Raw genomic sequence first — 24,223 nt, 5'->3', positions numbered from 1 at the left:
CATTGTCTCCCAGGGATACAAAATAGACTTAAAATCTTTTCCTCCCAGAGGCAGGTTTCTCCTCTCCAGATTATCTGTAGACCAGATAAAAAGAGAAGCGTTCTTACATTGTGTCAAGGACCTTGCCGCCCTGGGGGTAATAGTTCCAGTTCCCTTTCAGGAAAGGGGTCTGGGATATTATTTGAATCTGTTCATAGTTCCCAAAAAGGAGGGAACTTTTCGACCAATCCTAGATCTAAAATGTTTAAACAAGTTTCTCAGAGTGCCATCCTTCAAGATGGAGACTATACGCTCCATTCTTCCCTTGGTACAAGAGGGTCAGTTCATGACAACCATAGACCTAAAGGATGCAGACCTTCATGTTCCTATTCACAGGGACCATCACAAGTTTCTGAGATTCGCATTTTTGGACAATCATTTCCAGTTCGTGGCCCTTCCATTCGACCTTGCCACAGCTCCCAGAATTTTTTCAAAGGTTCTGGGGGCTCTTTTAGCTGTGCTTCGATCTTGGGGCATTGCAGTGGCACCTTATCTGGGCAACATTCTGTTTCAGGCGCCATCTTTTCAACAAGCAGAATCTCATACGGAGATCTTGTTATCTTTTCTTCAATCCCATGGATGGAAGTTGAATCGGGAAAAAAGTTCTCTGGTTCCAGCTACAAAGGTCATATTTTTGGGGATCATAATAGACTCCCTGTTAATGAAGATTTTTCTGACGGAGGTCAGAAAAAGAAAGATTTTTTTACTCTTGTTTTGCCCTTCAGTCCTCTCCACAGCCGTCAGTGGCTCAATGTATGGAGGTAATTGGACTGATGGTGGCTTCCATGGACATCATTCAGTTTGCTCAGTTCCATCTCAGACCTCTGCAGTTATGCATGCTCAGACAACAGAACAGGGACTATATGGACCTGTCTCCGTGTGTAGATCTAGATCAGGTATCAATAGACTCTCTTCCGTGGTGGCTTTCTCAGGATCATCTCTCCCAGGGTACTTGGTTCCGAAGACCCTCCTGGGTGATTGTGACCATGGATGCCAGCCTTCTAGGTTGGGGAGCAGTATGGGGCTCGTTGAAGGCTCAGGGCTTATGGACCCAGGAGGAGTCAGTCCTGCCCATAAACATATTGGAGCTGAGAGCAATCTTCATTGCTCTTCTGGCCTGGCCTCAGATAGCCTTAGCCCGGTTTATCAGATTCCAGTCGGACAACATAACCTCAGTGGCCTACATCAACCACCAGGGGAGAACTCTGAGTTCCTTGGCCATGACGGAGGTGGCCTGAATTATTCAGTGGGCAGAGACCCACAACTGCTGTCTTTCTGCGATCCACATCCCAAAAGTGGACAATTGGAAATCGGATTTTCTGAGCAGACAGACTTTTCATCTCAGGGAGTGAGAACTTCATTCAGAAGTGTATTCCAGCTTGACCCTCAAGTGGGGGCAGCCAGAGTTGGATCTCATGGCTTCTTGTCAGAATGCCAAACTTCTGAGATACGGCTCAAGGTCAAGAGATCCGCAGGCATTTCTGATCGTTGCTCTGGCAGTTCCTTGGAACTTCAGTCTAGCATACCTGTTTCCTCCCTTCATTCTCCTTCCAAGAGTCATTGTTCAAATCAAGCAGGAGAGGGCATCTGTAATTCTCATAGCCCCGGCCTGGCCTCACAGGATTTGGTATGCAGACCTAGTGGAAATATCATCCTTTCCACCTTGGAGACTGCCTCTGAGAAATAACCTTCTACTTCAGGGTCCCTTCCTTCATCCAAATCTCGTTTCTCTGAAGCTGACTGCTTGGAGTATGAACGCTTAGTTTTATCTAGTGGAGGTGGTCATTGAGACCTTGATTCAGGCTCTTAAGCCTGTGACTCGCAGGATTTACCATAAGATCTGGCGTAAATACTTGTATTGGTGTGAATCCAAAGGATACTCTTGGAGTAGAGTTAGGATTCCTAGGATTTTGTCCTTTCTCCAGGATGGTCTGGAGAAGGGTTTGTCGGCAAGTATGCCAAAGGGTCAGATTTTGGCATTGTCTATTTTGTTACATAAGCGCTTGGCGGATGTGCCAGATGTGCAATCGTTTTGTCAGACCTTGGTTAGAATTTGGCCTGTGTTTAAACCTGTTACTCCTCCATGGAGTCTTAACCTTGTTCTTAAAGGTTTACAACAGGCTCCGTTTGAGCCTATGCATTCTTTAGATATGAAGATGTTATCTTGGAAATTTTTTTTTCTTGTTGCTATTTCCTCTGCTCTGAGAGTTTCTGAACTCTCTGCTTTACAGTGTGATTCCCCTTATCTTATATTTCACTCTGATAAGGTGGTTCTGCGTATTAAGTTTGGTTTCCTGCCCAAGGTTGTTTCGGTAAAGAATATTAATCAGGAAATCATTGTACCTTTTTTGTGTCCTAATCCTTCTTCTCACAAAGAACGCTTGTTACATAATCTGGATGTTGTGCGAGAGCTAACATTTTATTTGCAGGCCACTAAGGACTTTCGTCAGTCTTCTGCATTGTTTGCTTTTCTGGGAAACGCAAGGGTCAGAAAGCTATGGCTACTTCACTTTCTCTTTGGCTGAAGAGCGTTATTCGCTTGGCATATGAGACTGCTGGACAGCAACCTCCTGAGAAAATCACAGCTCATTTCACAAGGGATGTTTCTTCTTCCTGGGCCTTCAAAAATTAAGCTTCCGTGGAACAGATTTGCAAGGCTGCAACTTGGTCATCTTTGCACACTTTTTCCAAATTCTATACATTCAATACTTTTGCCTCGGCTGAGGCTTCTTTTGGGAGAAAGATTCTTCAAGCAGTGTCTTGTCCCTCCCCTATCATCTGTGTCCTCTGGCTTGGTTATTGGTTCCAAAACTGCCACCTAGTGAATCAACATCATATTGTCTGACAAATATATTTCTCATATCATATGTGAAAAAATCTTATATTAAAAATTAAAAATAATAAACAGCATTACAAAATTTCATATTAATAGATTAAATAGATTAAAATACATTGAGAATTTCATCATTGTTTTAATAACCACAATATATTAAACTAAAAAATATATGTCAAGTGTATCTATTCATAGATGGATCAATTGTAATTGATAACGTTGTTTTAATCAATTAACTCAATCTTTATCTTGGTTTATAATCCATCACTACATAGATACACCCACATAATTGGTCAAAATTAGATATTCAACACTATGTATCTATTCAAATTTATAATGACATTTAATCTCATATTAATGTCATATTAATATCTACATGAGAATGCACATTCATTTATATAGTATAACATTGCAAAAAGAAGTTCTTTATATCATTCCATTGCAATGTTATACTATATAAATGAATGTGCATTCTCATGTAGATATTAATGACATTAATATGAGATTAAATGTCTTTATAAATTTGAATAGATACATAGTGTTGAATATCTAATTTTGACCAATTATGTGGGTGTATCTATGTAGTGATGGATTATAAACCAAGATAAAGATTAAAGGGACATAATACTCATATGCTAAATCACTTGAAACTGATGCAGTATAACTGTAAAAAGCTGACAGGAAAATATCACCTGAGCATCTCTATGTAAAAAAGGAAGATATTTTACCTCACAATCTCCTCAGCTCAGCAGAGTAAGTTCTGTGTAAAAAGTTATACTCAGCTGCTCCCAGCTGCAGGTAAAAAAATAAAAAAAAAAATGAAGAAATGAACAGCAGCCAATCAGCATCAGCAGTGCTGAGGTCATGAACTCTTACTGTGATCTCATGAGATTTGACTTAACTCTCATGAGATTTCATAGTAAGCTTCCTTTACCTGATTGATGAAATAATATGAGAGTGCACGATGCTAGTCCCTTCAGATGTCCCAGGACAAACACACAAAAATTCTGCTTAGAAATCCTTTACAATGGGAGGTGGCTACTGAGGAACTTTTGAGGTAAAATATCTTTCTTTTTTACATAGAGATGTTCAGGTGATATTTTCTAGTCAGCTTTTTACAGCTATACTGCATCACTTTCAAGTCTTTAAACATTTGGGTATTATGGCCCTTTAAGTTAATTGATTAAAACAACGTTATCAAATACAATTGATCCATCTATGAATAGATACACTTGACATATATTTTTTAGTTTAATATATTGTGGTTATTAAAACAATGATGAAATTCTCAATGTATTTTAATCTTTATTAATATGAAATTTTGTAATGCTGTTTATTATTTTTAATTTTTAATACAAGATTTTTTTCACATATGATATGAGAAATATATTTGTCAGACAATATGATGTTGATTCACTAGGTGGCAGTTTTGAGGCCATCAATGTGCACTTTGAAATACATTTGTATGTTATATTATGGTTCTCCACCAGAGGGCAACATTTTATTATTTTCAATCACAATATTTGGCGCCATTATGGCTATTTAAATGTTTGTTCACTATTGTTTGGTTAAGCTTGAGAAAGGGCCAAGTGTGGGCCTGAAACGTCGCTTCTTTATCCCTGTTTGCATAATAAAAGTCTTTTGTTGCACCAGCTGGAACAATTTTTGTTTCTATATATCGATACTGGGTCTAGTGAACCTGTTCCTGGCTGTGCAGTGAGTGCTGTGTTTCATGATACATTGTTGCAAGATTGGTTCCAACAGTAATTGATGATGATCCGTGGACTCACCGTGTCATTAGAAAGAAAACAAAATTAATGCTTACCTGATAAATTTATTTATTTCTTGACATGGTGAGTCCATGGCCCGCCCTGTATTCAGACAGTTTCTTTTTATATAAACCTCAGGCACCTCTGCACCTTGTGTTACTTCCTTTCTCTCCTTTCCCTTTGGTCGAATGACTGGGGGGATTATGGGTAGGGGAGTGATATTTAACAGCTTTGCTGTGGTGCTCTTTGCCTCCTCCCGCTGGCCAGGAGTGATATTCCCAACAGTAATTGATGATGATCCGTGGACTCACCGTGTCAAGAAATAAATAAATTTATCAGGTAAGCATAAATTTCATTTTTTTCTTTTTAGACAAAGTGCTCTTTCACACTTAATAGACTACTGTATAGTGTAAATATAACTTTAATATGCTCTGGGAAAACAATAAAATTAGTGTGACTCCCTTTATTGCTATATTCTCTTTATTGCGCTGGTCTGGAACTGAACCCGCAATATCTTAGAGGCATGCCTGTATCAATAAATCTATAATTTATTGTCTTACACCTGAATAATATGTGCAGTCTTCATATATTTAATGTAATATTATAGATTAATACATATGGTTCTGTTATGCAAAACTGCAAGTTGTATACTACGGATGCCTTCTTGTTTGTCTAGAAGATGCAATTACAATCTATATCTCCTTTTTATTGGGTTATGCTAGTGGTAAGTGTACATGCTGTAGATTGCCAAAACAGAAACAAAGAAGGCAGAGAACTCTTAAACTATCAATATTATGCAATTTAAAAAATAGGATCCTGATAACCTTATATTTTATTGTATTACAAATAGGTTGTTATATGTATTTGTGTAAATATCATGGAACATAATTTATTACATAAAATTAAATTTTTAAATTGAATAATACTAATCGTATTGCTGTTTTATATTTTATCCCAAGGGCTGTCTTATGACATTTGAGCACCAGAGGGCAGCAAATTACAAGCAAAACATTCACATTTACTTTTCACCATATTACAAAGAAAGCAATCCTAATTGCAGTTCAGGAGACGGCAACATATTTTTTTTATTTTTTTCAGGTATTGGATCAGATTACAAGTGGCGCGCTAACAGTTGCGTGCAAGTGATACTGGTAAATTGCAGCTGTTTGCTTGCATCGTTTGTAGCGCTCGTATTACAAGTTAAAAGTAAACGCAATTGCTTGAGCGCAATTGAAGTTTTCACACGTTGGCAGAGCGTGTCCTCAGAGCGCTGGTTACCTCTTATGTGAAACAAAAAAGTATCACAAAGCACATCAGAAATACTTTTAAAAGTACAGTTACACTCATAGAAACACTGTCTAACCAAAATTATTATATAAAAAAATTGCACATAAAAGGTTACAAGGGATTAAAGATAAGAGGTCTCAGATGTTAGAGAAAAAATTAAGTCATGCAAAGGGCTTTAACATAGAGATACATACATACACATGTCTAAATAAGTGTATATATATATATATATAATATATATAGGTATAGATATATAGTTTATCTACACAATATATGTAGAAATATTTATTTATGAATACATAGGACATATTCTTTTATATGAAATATTAATATTTTCATGTAGGGTTAGCAAACTTGAGAATATGCATTCAGGTTTGCGCACAAGTAGGTGTTATTTTTCTTTTTTCTCTTTTTTTTCCCCTCCATTGACTTCTATGGGGGAATACGTTAAGGCGTTTGCAATTTTTTAAGTTTCGCTTTTTGAGCGCATTGGGTTAGCATGCAAGCAAAATCTTTTTACTTTTAACTTGTAATACAAGTGCTACCAGACGCGTGCAAAAACCTTAATTCTAGCGGTTAGTGCGCGAACGGGAATATTAAATACCGCTCCATTTGTAATCTGGCCCTAAATAAATAATTAAATAGCTTCTAATTATTAAAATGCTGTTTAACATATGCAACTAAAAATAGCATATACTACTTACTATGAATTTCAATCTATGTAAGACACTATAGTAACAATTTACTTTTAGATAGGGCCCAAATGGACAGAAATATTGAGTTAATACAATAAATAAGCATGCCTTATTGTAATTACAAATTTTGAATCTACTTTTACAATAGACTATATACAATCCACTATAGATTAGATACAAGGGGGTTCATTTATCATTGTGCGGATGGACATGATCTGCTATAGTGAACCATGTCTGCTGCACATCGATAAATGCTGACAACAGATGCTGTTGGCATTTATCATTGCACCAGTATTTCTTGTGAACTGCTGGTGCAATGCCGCCCCCTGCAGATTTGCGGCCAATCGCCCGCTAGCAGGGGATGTCAATCAACCCGATCGTATTTGATCGGGTTGATTTCTGCCCGCCGCCACAGAGCAGGCGGACAGGTTATGGTGCAGCGGTCTTTAGTCCGCTGGTTCATAACTTGTGTTTCTGGCGAACCTTTAAGGAGCATCAAGCTCTGTTCGGAGCTTGATAAATAGACCTCTATAACTATACAACAGTTACAAAATGATAAAACAAATGTTTCTTTATACAGTTATGCGCTTCATAACGTCTGTTCATGCAAAGTTCTACCGCATATACGTCCGATGTTAGTTTAGTTTATAGAAATAAGATAAATAATAAAAGTATTTATTGTACACACAGCTGTACACTGTATTACTGTGTTCATAACGTAATTGTGGCACGTACAAATGACATATTAGCCTACATACAGTATACAGTATTTTTTACATAACCCATATACTGTACGGTATACCTTGCCAGCCTTTGCTAAGTACGTATATACTATGGTTTTAACACAACGTCTAAATCAAATAACGTCCTATTTCACAAAATGTATTGTGGACATTAAGTGACAATTTGACATGTTCTTTTAAATGGACATAAAGGAACATAGTAATAAAAAGCACTAATGTGCTAAATCATTTTTAATATTTCACTGGTGCTTGAAAAAAAAAAAATCTATCTTTGTAAACCCCCACAAAGAGTTGATTGGCAGCTATCCTCAGGCAGTCTCTGATTGGCTTAGTGGTGTTGTTCAGCTCTGAACAAGTAATGCATGTCCCATTATCTCTTAATTGCAGCTGAAAACGTAAGATATAGCAATGTTTTTTCACTCACAGTGGAAGCTTTATTTTTGATGTCCTTTCTGAACCCAAAACTATTGAAGACATTTACATTATATCTATTTACAAACAAACAAATAAGGTTTAAAAGACAGTCATTCTATCTTTGTATTATCTATAAGGTAGAAAGTGTCATAGTTTTTGTTTCTACAAACAAATGGACCTTTCTGTTATGAATTAAAGAACTTTTTTATGCCTATCAATTGATCTGTGGGAGTTGTTCTTATTTGCCAATGAGCTAAAGAGCAGCTTTTCATATCATGTTAGTTTCAGTATCAATGTATAACCTCTTGAAAAAGTCTGGGCGCTCCCAGATGAAACGCGTTGAGGAACAGAGGGTTACCGCAGCAACGCCAACCAGTCCGTGAAAAGGGAACCAGCCCTGGTAAATAATATGTACACCAGATCGGTGATGAAATAAGGATTTTAACAGGAGCCTTTAAGTTCAAGATCGAAACGGTCTGGCAAAGGAGCGGCATACGGTGACACTAATCACTATTGCTATTGTTTTGTTTTTATCTTGTACGTGCACTTTTAGCGCAATTTTACTTTACATTAAAACTTTTACCCTTAGAGGTCCATTGTGGGCGCTTGTGTTTTTCTTTTCCCTTATAACAGTTTTAACTTGACCTTATTCATTACAGCCAGGAATTCATGAAATACTGGTATTAAAATCTGAGCTATGAGTTGTTTGCATATGCACAGTTAACAATGGATACATAATTGTCATATGTACATCAGTGTTTTCGATTATTTCATATTAATATGTCAATTTTGTACAGCATATAAGAGCCAATATGCCAAACAAGTCCGCCCATATTTCTTTCTAAGATTAAAGTCAAAATCAAACTTTTTTTTATTCAGATTGACCATGTAACTTAAAAAAACAACTTTCCAATCTATTTTAGTTATTAAAATGTGCACACTTTCTAATGCTCCTAGTGAGCATGTGTAAGAGCTCGCAGTACATACATATAGGTGTTTTGTGATTTGCTGATGACTGTCATGTGATACAGGGGCAGTGAAAATGAAAGTAACTTGGAAAATTTGATAGACAAAAAAATTGAAGTTCATTTGAGATACCGAGTAATTGTTATTACATTGTCTAATTATTATGCAATTCTACTCTATTGGTCCTTTAATTAACTCATAGGGGCCAATTTATCAAATGGCAGATGGACAGCATTCGCTGTCGGCATTCATCATTGCACAAGCATTTCTTGTGAATTGCTTGTCCAATGCCGCCTGCACATTCACGTGTGTCAATCATCCCGATCATATTGGGTTGGGATAATTATAAGATCCAATAAAAAACACTTGCCGATCGGCATTAATAGCAAAAATAAAAAATAAAATACATTTTATTTTCCGTTCTGTGCATGCACCTGGATGATTGACGGCCTCTGTGAGTGTGCACTGTAGAGACATGCGCATTGGCAATCAAAAAGAAATCCCAGCCTACGTAATCTGTGCAGAGAATAGCTCAGTTACCTGCTGATCTTTAAAATACCGCAGCTGTCCGTTTATTAATACAAAATAAGTTATTTTTTAGCATCCAAATTTTAAATAATAATTTTTTACTCATAATCTGATTTTATGAATATACAATTACAAAGCGCAAAGGGTTATATTAGCGCTCAATCTTGCATTAAAGGGACATAATACTCATATTCTAAATCACTTGAAACTGATGCAGCATAGCTGTAAAAAGCTGACAGGAAAATATCACCTGAGCATCTCTATGTAAAAAAGGAAGATATTTTTCCTCACAATCTCCTCAGCTCAGCAGAGTAAGTTCTGTGTAAAAAAAAAAGTTATAATTCAGCTGATGCCCAGCTGCAGGTAAAAAAAAAAATATGAAGAAATGAACTGCAGCCAATCAGCATCAACAGTGCTGAGGTCATGAACTCTTTTACTGTGATCTCATGAGATTTGACTTTCTCATGAGGTTTCATAGTAAACTTGCTTAAACTGAATAGGGAAATAACATGAGAGTGCACAAGGCTCAATCCCTTTGCTGTCCCGGGACAGACATACTGATTTGCTGCTTAGAAGTCCTTTACAATAGGATGTAGCTACTGAGGAACTTTTGAGGTAAAATATCTTTCTTTTTTACATAGAGATGTTCAGGTGATATTTTCTAGTCAGCTTTTTACAGCTATGCTGCATCACTTTCAAGTGTTTCAACATTTGGGTATCATGTCCCTTTAATCATATTCAATTAATAGATACGTTTTAATAGCTGTACAACCAAAAATAATAAATATGGCTCAAAATATAATACATTTTTAACATATATGTGTCTCAAAAATGGTTCATTTTGTGCTGCAGAATTAACAATAAGTATGTACAATAAGTATGATACATTGTTTAAATCGGATCTATGATGGGCAAATGCGCATTCACACAATCTTTTCTCTCGGGATTGCACATTAACGCCTAAGTAGAGAGCGGGTGGGACTGCTCTCTAAGTCACACGATACATAGGAGTAGATTTACCAAGCAGCGGATGCTGCAATCTACCCCCAATGTTTCCGGCTAGCCGGAAACATAAGTTAAGAAGCAGTGATCATGCGCCACCTTTTAGATGGCAGACTACAGTCGTCCCAATCCTATATGATCGAGATGATTGACACCCACTGCTAGCGGCCAATTGGCCGTGAATGTGCAGGGGGCAGCATTCCACAAGCATTTCACAAGAAATGCTTGTGCAATGTTAAATGCCGACAGCTTATGCTGTCGGCATTTAGCGTTGCCGGGCGGACATGATTCACTACAGCGAATCATGTCCACCCGGCATTTGATAAATCAGCCCCATAAGCCTCGATTTATCAAGCCCTTTGCCTTCCTGTGTGAGAACCTGCAGTCACGATTTATCAAGCAGCATTCATCATACCACTGCTTCCCTACCCTCTTCTCCACCTTTTTGATAAATCTAGCCCTAATCAGGAAATGAAAGGAGAGTGGAGAACATGTCACAGGTATATATCAAATTAATAAAGACAGGCATAAGCGACATTTCCTTAGGCATCTGTTGCCTGATGAAACGGTGCTTTCGCCAAGAAACGTGCCATGAATAAATAAATATTGTTTCCTTCGGCTCCTTGTCCATGATAGTCTCTCTTTCACATGAAATATATTTTGGTAGCCGTAACTGGATAGTATTTTATTTTCAGTAGATCTCATACAGTCTGTGTCGGCAGTGGTCACAGTTCACAGTAGCAGTATGCTCACTAAAGTCGTGCAGAGTACTCTAATAAGAGCTTCATGCACTAATATCGTCCCTCCTGGTCCATATAAGAATGGTGGCGTTCTGAAGCAGCTGAGCCGGTGATATAGTGAGCTGACTACTTTAGCATCAGTCTGCCTGTTTGGGCTGTGTATTTTCAGCCTGTTTGTGAGTTGCATTTTTATCTTATATCACAGACATTTACAGATTCATGCTATGTGGTGCCCCTTTTTCTTTATTTTAAACTTTTCCATTTACTTCTATTATAAATTTTTCATTTATCCTTTGTTGAAAAGCAGTAATGTAAGCTCAGTAGTGTGCGTGCGTCTGCAGCACTATATGGAAGCATTCTTGCAACAATTTTATACATTAGCCAGAGCACTTGATGGCAGCACTATTTCTTGTCATGTAGGGCTCCAGGCATGTGCACGCTACTTATCTAGATATCTCTTCAACAAAGGATAACAAGAGAACAACAACAAATTTGGTAATAGAAGTAAATTGGAAAGTTTTTTTAAAATTGTATTCTGTATCTGAATCATGAAACAAAAATGCAGATTCCATGTCTCTTTAAAAGTTGATATTGTCTCTTTATCTCTTATCTTCTCAAAGCTGTATACAGCCAATAAGGGAGGGATAGAAAGGGCAATAAGTGAGCGGAGAGGCAGAGAGAGTTCACGGGGTAGTAATATGGATAAATGGTGCAGTGAGATAAAATCGCTTACTATCTACTGATTATTTTTGTTCTATATTCTCTAATGCATAGCAGAGGTAGCGAGCACTTGCAGAGTCTATGGGGTGGATGGTGCCTGTCTTGTCACAGATAAAAAAACAACCTCTAAACTGGGGATACAGGAGAACAAGCATGCAAGGGGTGCAAATATGCAGTATAATGGCACTTTAAAAAAAAAAAAAAAAAGTTACAAGTACTAAATATTTTTAAGAATTCTGTAATATTTACTGTTTCTTTAATTTCAAGGTTTTCATTCAGTAATGACATAAACTCAGGAATTTTCTTTTGTGTGTTGAACAAAAAAAGTAAACAATATTTTTAGCAATTCATACAAACAAATGCAGGTGGACTAGAGTTCACTCTTGGACCAACTCAACTGCAAATAATTAGAAATCATTTTCATTTTTATGTATAATTCATAAAATAATTACTTACATGGATTGCGCTGTGTAGTCTATATGCAAAATACGATGACTTGTCTCGAACACACGAAACTGTGAAGATATACAAAGCAAAGTATCTAATTAATATTGATTGTGTTTTATGAATAGCCTGATTTTATATTGTGTATCATGAAAGCGCAGTAGCTTAAATTGAATTTTACAAGCCATTCAATTAACTAGCAGCTAAGTTACAACCACAGCTTTCATGCAGTAGAACATTGAGGTTTTTCTGTAATTTGTATATTTTTTTCTGATCAATGTTTAATAAGTAACCAGAAGATAATCAGCCAAACTGTATTTTGATTTAATATGAACAAAAACTAAAAATTAACTAAAACATTTTAATGCTAGTATTTCTTCATTTCTACTAGTATTCCCACCAAAAAAGTGATGAAAATGCAGTTTCTGTTTCTGTACACAATCTCTAATCTTTCTTTTGTTTTTTGATTGGCAATACCAATATGCTTTAAAATAATGAAACATATAAATATATTTATGAAATAAGTGGATAATCTAAATAGGTTTCTATAATAAAATTACTAGTATATATATATATATATATATATATATATATGATATATCTAATTTTACATTACTTTGTAACACATCTGATGATGTCTGTTGGCCATAATACGTTGTAAGACTCTTGTCAGAAAGTATAATGTCTCTTTCTTTGTCTGGGACAAATTCAGCTACAGGCATTGTTGAACATTATTTAGCACACACACATAAACATTTGGTACTGCTGAGCCAGGCACTGAAAGGCATTTAAAAGCTGAAACTGAGATGGCTGATCAGATGGTTTCAATTATATTGAAGAATAAAATAATTTAGGCATGGGAAGTATCTGTATACATAGCATAAAACAACATTTTAGTTTCTGAACTGGCTTTGTTAATTTGAACCAGATGTTATATGAACAAATCTAATGGAAGTTAAAACAAGTCAAAGTTTTTTACCATATAAATATCAATAACTTTCTTTATACTGAAAGAACCATTAGACTTCTCAGATTCTACAACAACGGGCAACAAATAGTAATAAAAAAAATAAAAGAATCATGGTTAACCGCTAAATAATAAAACTCTATTTCAGACAATTTCTATGGTCTGAAAAGCCATTTCAGATTATGGACCATTACAATCAGGGCTTTAACTGCCATCTCTCATCTGACATTTTTTTGGATGACTTCGTACTACAACCTCGGTTTCAATTCATCCAAGAGTACTAATGAAAGGTTTTAGTGCATGTTAAGCCATTTTTTTTTATCACATTCATTCTCATACACATTCCATATTACAGGACAGCTTGATAGGCTTGATGGAAAAACACATTAATAAAATAATGTCAGATAATAATATTCTGATCAAAAGGTAACATACATCATAATTAAACTTTCCTTCCATTTGTTTTAAATATGACTTCTTTTTCTTGGTATTCTTTGTTAAAATATATCTCATTTTCAAGATAGAGAAAGTAGGCTCAGTACCATGGACATTTCTTGGGCACTATAAAGCAGCAGTATTTGCAAAAACTGGTGTTCAAAACATGGCCATACTCCTGAGCTTGCCTCAGTTTGTTCTCATGGAAACGGACCAAGTTTAAACAAATAATAAAGAGTTAATTTTCATACAGAAATAAAATGCGCTGTCTGAATCTTGAAAGTTGAAATTAGAGTTCCATATCCATTAATGAGTTAATATTTTTGTATACACACCTTAAGGATAATTGTTTCACCATATTGGATTTATTCAATTTTTAATGAGATGTTCTGTTACTTTAACATGCACTAGCAACAGTTTTAGGCCTAGATTTAGAGTTCGGCGGTAGCCGTCAAAACCAGCGTTAGAGGCTCCTAACGCTGGTTTTGGCCGCCCGCTGGTATTTGGAGTCAGTGATTAAAGGGTCTAACGCTCACTTTACAGCCGCGACTTTTCCATACCGCAGATCCCCCTACGCCATTTGCGTAGCCTATCTTTTCAATGGGATCTTTCTAACGCTGGTATTTAGAGTCGTTTCTGCAGTGAGCGTTAGAGCTCTAACGACAAGATTCCAGCCGCCTGAAAAAAGCAGGAGTTAAGAGCTTTCTGGCTAACGCCGGTTTATAAAGCTCTTAACTACAGTACCCTAAAGTACACTAACACCCATAAACTACCTATGTACCCCTAAACCGAGGTCCCCCCACATCGCCGCCACTCGATTAAAATTTTTAACCCCTAATCTGCCGACCGCCACCTACGTTATACTTATGTACCCCTAATCTGCTGCCCCTAACCCCGCCGACCCCTATATTATATTTATTAACCCCTAACTTGCCCCCCACAACGTCGCCGCAAGCTACTTAAAATAATTAACCCCTAATCTTCCGACCGCAAATCGCCGCCACCTACGTTATCCCTATGTACCCCTAATCTGCTGCCCCTAACATCGCCGACCCCTATGTTATATTTATTAACCCCTAATCTGCCCCCCACAACGTCGCCGACACCTACCTACACTTATTAACCCCTAATCTGCCGAGCGGACCTGAGCGCTACTATAATAAAGTTATTAACCCCTAATCCGCCTCACTAACCCTATCATAAATAGTATTAACCCCTAATCTGCCCTCCCTAACATCGCCGACACCTACCTTCAATTATTAACCCCTAATCTGCCGACCGGAGCTCACCGCTATTCTAATAAATGTATTAACCCCTACAGCTAAGTCTAACCCTAACACTAACACCCCCCTAAGTTAAATATAATTTTTATCTAACGAAATAAATTAACTCTTATTAAATAAATGATTCCTATTTAAAGCTAAATACTTACCTGTAAAATAAATCCTAATATAGCTACAATATAAATTACATTTATATTATAGCTATTTTAGGATTAATATTTATTTTACAGGTAACTTTGTATTTATTTTAACCAGGTACAATAGCTATTAAATAGTTAAGAACTATTTAATAGTTACCTAGTTAAAATAATTACAAATTTACCTGTAAAATAAATCCTAACCTAAGATATAATTAAACCTAACACTACCCTATCAATAAAATAATTAAATAAACTACCTACAATTACCTACAATTAACCTAACACTACACTATCAATAAATTAATTAAACACAATTGCTACAAATAAATACAATTAAATAAACTATCTAAAGTACAAAAAATAAAAAAGAACTAAGTTACAGAAAATAAAAAAATATTTACAAACATAAGAAAAATATTACAACAATTTTAAACTAATTACACCTACTCTAAGCCCCCTAATAAAATAACAAAGACCCCCAAAATAAAAAATTCCCTACCCTATTCTAAAATACAAAAATTACAAGCTCTTTTACCTTACCAGCCCTGAACAGGGCCCTTTGCGGGGCATGCCCCAAGAATTTCAGCTCTTTTGCATGTAAAAAAAAACATACAATACCCCCCCCCCCAACATTACAACCCACCACCCACATACCCCTAATCTAACCCAAACCCCCTTAAATAAACCTAACACTAATCCCCTGAAGATCTTCCTACCTTGTCTTCACCATCCAGGTATCACCGATCCGTCCTGGCTCCAAGATCTTCATCCAACCCAAGCGGGGGTTGGCGATCCATAATCCGGTGCTCCAAAGTCTTCCTCCTATCCGGCAAGAAGAGGACATCCGGACCGGCAAACATCTTCTCCAAGCGGCATCTTCTATGTTCTTCCATCCGATGACGACCGGCTCCATCTTGAAGACCTCCAGCGCGGATCCATCCTCTTCTTCCGACGACTAGACGACGAATGACGGTTCCTTTAAGGGACGTCATCCAAGATGGCGTCCCTCGAATTCCGATTGGATGATAGGATTCTATCAGCCAATCGGAATTAAGGTAGGAATTTTCTGATTGGCTGATGGAATCAGCCAATCAGAATCAAGTTCAATCCGATTGGCTGATCCAATCAGCCAATCAGATTGAGCTCGCATTCTATTGGCTGTTCCGATCAGCCAATAGAATGCGAGCTCAATCTGATTGGCTGATTGGATCAGCCAATCGGATTGAACTTGATTCTGATTGGGGTACATAGGGATAACGTAGGTGGCGGCGGTTTACGGAGCGGCAGATTAGGGGTTAAAAGTGTAATGCAGGGGTCAGCGATAGCGGGGGCGGCAGATTAGGGGTTAATAAGTGTAAGGCTAGGGGTGTTTAGACTCGGGGTACATGTTAGAGTGTTAGGTGCAGACGTAGGAAGTGTTTCCCCATAGGAAACAATGGGGCTGCGTTAGGAGCTGAACGCGGCTTTTTTGCAGGTGTTAGGTTTTTTTTCAGCTCAAACAGCCCCATTGTTTCCTATGGGAGAATCGTGCACGAGCACGTTTTTGAGGCCGGCCGCGTCCGTAAGCAACTCTGGTATCGAGAGTTGCATTTGCGGTAAATATGCTCTACGCTCCTTTTTTGGAGCCTAACGCAGCATTTGTTTGAACTCTCGATACCAGAGTTAAATTTATGGTGCGGCCAGAAAAAAACCCGTGGAGCGTTAACAGCCCTTTTACCGCCAAACTCCAAATCTAGCCGTTAGCATGCTGGTACTTTTAGCCTTCTCACTAGGGATTTTAAGAGCTAAAGCTCTCTGCTCTGGTGATCCTATCTAAGAAGTATAGCCATTGCTTCAAAGTCCTTCAAATTATTTTAGAAAGGCCAATTTTATCTAGTTATGCAGGGCAGTAGATGTGAAGGAAATACTCCTACATTACCATTTAATTATCAACAAAAGCCCTCAATGATCTTGTGTAGTTTCTTTCCATGCCTGTAAGTTTGTGAGCATCTTGCCATGAAAGAGTAATTTCACCAGAAGGAGCACAGGTTCTTTGAGTAGTGAAAATTAGTCACATGACTGAAACTTCATGTAGAATTCAGCAATTCATGGGACTTTTATAGAACTGTAACACTTTTTTAGACTATTCATTTAAAGAATAGCTCAAAAGCATTTTATATTGCGTTAAGGTCTTAAACCCCCATTAAGGATAGTTATAATGACACCTCAAAAGCTTCAATAAAAATATCTATAATTCCAAAATAAAAAATTACAATGTAAAATCCATGTAGGCATAAAGTGATATTTTGGGGTACATTATTATTTTAGCAAGAGTTATGACCATATAGGCATGGACATTAGTTGCAAAACACAACAATACCTAGTGTTTCCTAAAACCTGGGTGTATTCCAACTTTGATTGTAATCCCATCCAAAAACTAGTTTACCTATTGGTAAAACAGTAGTACAGTACCAAAACAATTCAAATGTTTTAATCTATATTTAACTTTGATACACATATGATTAATGTTGATGGAAGTATACAATACTTCTGAAGTATCTACATTTCCTACATACAAGACAACAGCAGAGAGAAACAACAGCATAAAAAGAAATACCATATGACATCACCAAAATACACTCAGTGTCTTAAGTACTAATTTTTCTCCGAACACCTACCTACTAATGATATCACCCCTTTGTGACTCCTTACTGATCACACCCTTACCAAACCTAACACCTCCAATCTAAAGGCACCAGTTGGGTAACACACCTATCCAAATTACCTCTAACCTAGCACATGTGCAGCCAAAGGGACCCAAACCTAATATCCTCCATCCAGTGCAGCCCCAACCAAAGAGCCCCTTAACCTTATGCCTTCCATTCAACAGAAAATTTAATCACAGGGTCTCCTAACTCAACTCCATTTAACATAATCCGAACATATTTATCATGCCTCATCTCTACCCTCATAAAATTGTGCACAAATATTTGCTTGAGGCTATTTTGGATTGCACTCAAACACTACACTCCCTGCGATATCCATTAAAATTTTGGCCACAAAATATTTAATCATCCACTTGTAATACCAGAATGATTGTAATTCTTTGAGTGCGTAAAAGACAACCTGTCCAGTGCTATTGATTGCACTCCACTGGTAATCTAGCCCTCAACCAGCCTCTATATTCCTATTCTCATTGGTGGCTATTTTAATTGACATTGGTTGCTGTCAACAAAGTGTTTGCAATAGCTTAGAATGGCAAAATAGCTAAACAGATCATATTAATACTGATGACAAGATTGTTATCTAGATTGGAATTTAGCTCCTTTATAGATTACTTCAAATTGTCTCTAAACATCTACACATAGAGAACAAAATTCAATAAGATATCATTAAAGCTTTTCCATTCACTTCAGTTTTAATTCAACCAAGTTATTTGATTTGATTTATTTATTTTTAAAGTTTACCTTTATCTAAGTGTTTTGAAAAGTTTGATCAAGTTTAAATTATAATTTATAATATAGAAGGTTCCAATTTGTTATTTAAATACTGTATTCACTTACGTACAAGGACATAAAACCCATTTTTTTTTTCTTTCATGATTTAGACAGAACATACAGTTTTAAACAATTTTCTAATTTACTTCTATTATCAAATTGTCTTCATTTTCTTGTTATACTTATTTATACTTATTTGAAAAGCAGAAATGTAAGCTCAAGAGTGTGCACGTGTCTGCAGCTCTATATAGCAGCAGTTTAGCAACAATGTTATACATTAGCAGGAGCACTAGATATATTTCCTGTCGTGTAGTGCTTCAGGCATGTGCACGCTACCTACCTAGGTATCTCTTCAACAAAGAATAACATAAGAATGAACAAAATGTATAATAGAAGTGAATTGGAAACTTTTTACAAATGGTATCCTCTATCTGAATCATGAAAGAAATCGTTTGGGTTTAATGTCCCTTTAACCTTTTTCGTGATTTTGAGCACATTAGGATAAATATGAGATCTGATTGTCTAATTTCTTTTTCAGATTGAACTTCATTATTTATCCCTTCAGATAAAAAAAAGAAAGTGTTTTTAGGCTCCTCATTTCTAAGAAGGGAGAAGATTTTACCTACAGCTGACATGATCTGTAAACCACATTAGTGCAGGATCCTGAAGAAATTAAAATCTCAAGACAAGTTATACTCTATGTTTCTAATCTTCAAATAAAAGTTGCAAAAATTGCATTTAAGTACATTGTAATGCATAGCAACATAACAGTAATATAGCAAGGTTAAAAAAAAATAGACTAAAAGTCCATCAAGTTCAACTATTAGAAACAAATCCTCCATATCCCTGTTTTATAATAACAAATTGCCATGTGAACTAACAGTAATATATTAAATGTTGCCAACCCATTTAAAGGAATCATTATTTTGGATTCTGTATTTAGTCAAAATATATCCAAGCCCTTTGTGAAGCTATCTGTTGAACTGGAAGTTCATACGTTTTCATGCAAAGACTTCCACATTTTGATTACTCTTACTGAAAATTTGTTTTTGTTAATAGACATTAAGGGGCCTATTTAAGAACGTGCGAGCGGACATGATCCGATATTGGGGATCATGTCCGCTGCACATCGATAAATACCGACACCATACGCTCTCGGCATTTATCATTGCACCAGCAGTTCTTGTAAACTGCTGATGCAATACCGCCCCTGCAGATATGCGGCCAATCGGCCGCTAGCAGGGTGTGTCAATCAACCCGATCGTATTGGATCGGCTTGATTTCCGGCGATGTGCGTCCGCCGCCTCAGAGCGGGCGGACAGGTTATGGAGCAGCGGTCTTTAGACCGCTACTTCATAACTTGTGTTTCTGGCGAGCCTGAAGGCTCACCAGAAACACGGGGCATCAAGCTCCATACGGATATATGTGCCATATTAACCATATTGGAAACTTTTTTCATATGGAAATCAACTTTTGCTTTCAAATAAAAGATTCTTATTCATCAAAGGGGTTATCTATAAATGTAGTCCCTTTTGGAATATGAACTCTTTTCCCTGAAATGATAATAGTGGTTTATGTATATTGACTATGCAATAAAAAACACAAAAGTAGCTGTACATTTAAAGCTTTGATAACTTAAAATACACAGATTGATGTAAACATGAGCAAAAAACTCCTATTTGATGTATTTAGTCACTGTTGGTGAATAAATAAATTATTATAACATTTTGTTACGTAATGATAATGCTTTTAGCATTTAGCCTATATTTGTTAATATAAACCATACTCCTAAAATGATTGCCTTGGCTGTCCCCTTCAATAACAATGAAGAACATAAAATGTATGATTTTCTACTTAACAGCATAAACAGATAGAAGCTAAGAATCTTTTTTTTTTTTTAATATTTCTCTCCATGGTAACAATGCAGACAATGAGTAACAAAAGGAGATAGAAGCCTTTGTGCAGCAGAAGCAATCGCTTTTATGCACAATCTCTTTTGCAGTAATATGTTCCTTTCAAACAACCGACATGAAAATAAACATTGTATAATAATCTGAAAAAGAAACCACATATAAATTATAAACAATGAATTCATGGGGCATAGCATGTTTTGAACCCAACAATATTAGTATGGCTTTATCTTATTATAGGTTTTATATATACTTATATTACTGAGTTAACTACATTTGTCATGACAATACTGCAAATGTATTCCTTCCATTTAAAAAGGACATTAAGCACAATGGGCTAGATTATAGGGTTGATTTATCATGCTGTGAATACAGCAGTTTCTGCCCGAGCCTTCGTAAGACCGCTGCTTCTTAACTCATCTGCCACCTCTGAGGTGGTGGACAGCAATCATCCCGATCGGGATGATTGACACCCCCTGCTAGCGGACGATGATTGGCTTGGAATGCACAGGGGGCAGCATTGCACAAGCATTTCACACTAAATGCTTGTGACATGATAAATGCTGACAGCGTATGCTATTGATGTCAGGCATGTCCGCCCGACACTTGATAAATCAGCCTCTGTAAAATATCACTTCCGCTAAAGTTGGTAATATCAGCGCATGCAAATGTGTGCTGGTATTACAAGTGAGGCATGACTACTAGCACAGCAAAGGGTAAGTCGAGCATTGATGGGCAGCAGATTATATATATATATATATATATATATATATATATATATATATGTAAATGAATATTTTTATTATTTTTTAAAAGGCACACTACACTAAATGTTGGGGGCAACTGGGCACATTTTTAAAAAATAACCAGAGATCTGATTATGGCACTTATTTATTGCGTTTTATGACAATAATAAATTAGCGCTCCACTTGTAATCTAGCCCTATATAAATACATGCTACTAAGGATGCGTGTAGAGAAATGCAAAAATTATAATGGGCCAGGTGACTGAGCTTATGATTGGGCAAAAAAAAAAAATACAGTTAAAAAAAAAAAAGGTGGAGGACCAGTGGTGTAACATAATCTGTAATAAATAGATTATTAAAATAAGTATAATTGAGCTAAGTATTAAACAAAATGTTAGAACAAATTTGGCATGTTCTTTTTAAAAAGATATATTGCCGAGTTTACCATCCCTTAAAGAAGCAGCGGTCATCAGACAGCTGCTTCTTAACCTTTGCGCCAATTTTTAGCTAGCGGATTAAAATCACCCCACACATGTTCACCCGGGGTGATTGACAGCCCCTACTTGTGCTTGAACAATGATAAATCCGGGCAGTGTATTGCTGCCCGCATTCTGTTTATTTATGTTCTTTTCTAATACTTCAAATAACTGATTGACTCAACTTCAACAGAATAGTTATAAGAATATTATAGGGAGCAATGCGGCGACTACAGACATGTACTATACAGCTGTCAAAAAGCTGGCAATGTCACTGATCTGTGACACAGAGTGGAATACCTATGCTCCAATATGGCATCATCACCAAGTATGAAGATGTGGAGCTTGAGAACTGGCACCAGTAAGGGGTTAAATAAGAGAATGGCTTTAAACAGAGATGCAGACACAGGAGGCGAACAATAACATGGTGAGTGGTAACCGTGACAATGTAGTTGTGCCCAGCAGTTTTCATTTAGTAATGAATTAAGACAAAACAGATTCTATGTTATATTCTAATTATGGTATGCAAATATCTAAGCATGGCAATATGGAAGTAGTGTCCATTCAGCTCTCTCCAAATGTTGTCTGCACAGTAAATAATCACATTTTTTTCTTTTTTTACAATTCACCTACCTATTGCCAGAAGAAGTTGTTGGAAGTATCCATCATAACATTCACTAATGGCTGTAGCTATGTCTTGTCCAGAAACATTCTGAAATTCCTGAAACACTTTAAAAAAAAAAAAAAAAAAAAAAAAAAAACAAGCATAAAATATATTGGACATTTTTTTAAAAATAATTTTGCGTAGTATTTCATCTGTATAAATATTGGTTAGTTTCCTAACAGCATCTCCAAGGTGCGCGCAAGTGATAAGGAGATTATCGCAGGTGTTTGCGCTTGTCAGGCGTACTGCTAGTATTACGAGTTAAAAGTAAATATGATCACTTGAGGGCATTCGTGATTTACGCTAGCATGATTACCACGGCTTCAGAGCTCTGATTAACTGTTTCACAAAACAAAAAACTTGCACAAAACACATCAAAAACACATTACAATGTTCAGCTACACTCAAAACTATCTAATACAAACTATTCACAGAACATATTGCACACAATAGTTATAAGGGCTCTAAGATATGAGATCTCACATATTACAGAAAAAAAGGCATGTAAAGGGCTTTAACATAGAGATATAGTACATGCATATTCATGTCTAGAGATGTATAAGTACATATACAACATGAAATGTCTGATGATTACTGGGAGCACATTATTTGGTAAGATTGCCAAGACCAAGATACTATTTTTTTTGGCTCAGATGGGGTGCAGCATGTTTGGTGTGAACCTGGTCAGGATTATTACAGTGAATGCCTAGTCCCAACAGTGAATCATGGAGGTGGGAGTGTGATGATATGAGGATGCATGACTGCAAAAGGTGTTGGGGAGATGACATTTATAGATGGCACCATAAATGCCTGCAATATACCAAAATACTGGCTGAAAAGAAGTTTGGCAGAGGACGAATATTCCAGCACACTGCCAAAATCACAAAAGAGTTTCTAAAGGACAAACAATTGAAAACTATGACCTGGCCAAGTATGTCACCTGACTTGAATCAAGTTGAACACCTTTGGTGTATTTTAAAAATATGGTAGAGCAACACAACCCCTCAAGCAAAAACCGGTTAAAAAAATTATCTCTAAAAGAAAGGCAGAACATCTCTCCAGAAATGTGTACGACACTGGATTCTTCCACGCCAAAGAGGATTGAGTGTGTCATCAAAAATAAAGGTGGACAAGCAAAGTATTGAAAAAAATAAAACATTTGAATCTCAGTAATGAAATGTGCACTGACTTTTGTTGCATTGATTTCCTGCTTTGGGACCGATATTTTTAATATAGTAAATCTAAACTGTTTGTTTTTAATTTTACATAAGAGCAAATACCCTACTGTAAAACTTAGACATAATGCAGTTGCTCTTAGGTTATACGATTTTGAATCATTTGATATTTAAGTGATATTGCACTGGGGTGTACTCACTTCTGTTATATACTGTATGTATATATATATATATATATATATATATATATATATATACAGTATATATATATATATATATATATATATATATATAAATATTACAAATAATGCGATGAACAAAAAGCTAACTCAACTATGATGTATGATATTATTATTAATAAAATTTCATTAAATGAGGTGCAGCCTGGAAACGTTATATGCAAAAATAAGTATATAAGAAAAGTGGATACACCGGTACAATGTGCATCCAAAAGGCCAGGAGTAAAGCACACTCACTATCTATAATAATTAATGGGAACAGTCAATAGAATGAGAGCTCAATCCTATTGGCTGATTTAATCAGCCAATAGGATTGAAGTTCAATCCTATTGGCTGATTGCATCAGCCAATAGGACCAATAGGATTTTTTCAACCTTAATTCCTATTGGCTGATTTAATTCTATCAGCCAATCGGAATCTAAGGAACGCCATCTTGAATGACGTCACTTAAAGGAACCTTCATTCATCTGGAGTCATCGTAACAAGAGGATGCTCCGCGCCGGATGTCTTGAAGATAGACCCGCTCCGTGCCG

At 36.5% G+C, this 24,223-nt stretch overlaps 1 protein-coding gene across 1 annotated transcript in view; it reads right to left on the bottom strand.

The window, feature by feature from the left end:
- Nucleotides 1-24,223, bottom strand: part of ANXA10 (annexin A10) — a 157,961-nt gene that overhangs the window by 27,264 nt on the left and 106,474 nt on the right. The window contains exons 9-10 of the mRNA XM_053700841.1: nt 22,246-22,341; nt 12,193-12,251 (exon numbers count right to left, since the gene is read on the bottom strand). Of these exons, the coding sequence (XP_053556816.1) occupies nt 12,193-12,251; nt 22,246-22,341 (155 nt within the window). The remainder of the gene's footprint in view (nt 1-12,192; nt 12,252-22,245; nt 22,342-24,223) is intronic.

Source organism: Bombina bombina, chromosome 2 (genome assembly GCF_027579735.1).
Source record: "Bombina bombina isolate aBomBom1 chromosome 2, aBomBom1.pri, whole genome shotgun sequence".
NCBI classification, from domain to species: Eukaryota; Metazoa; Chordata; class Amphibia; order Anura; family Bombinatoridae; genus Bombina; species Bombina bombina.
This window is presented reverse-complemented; position numbering and strand designations above follow the sequence as displayed.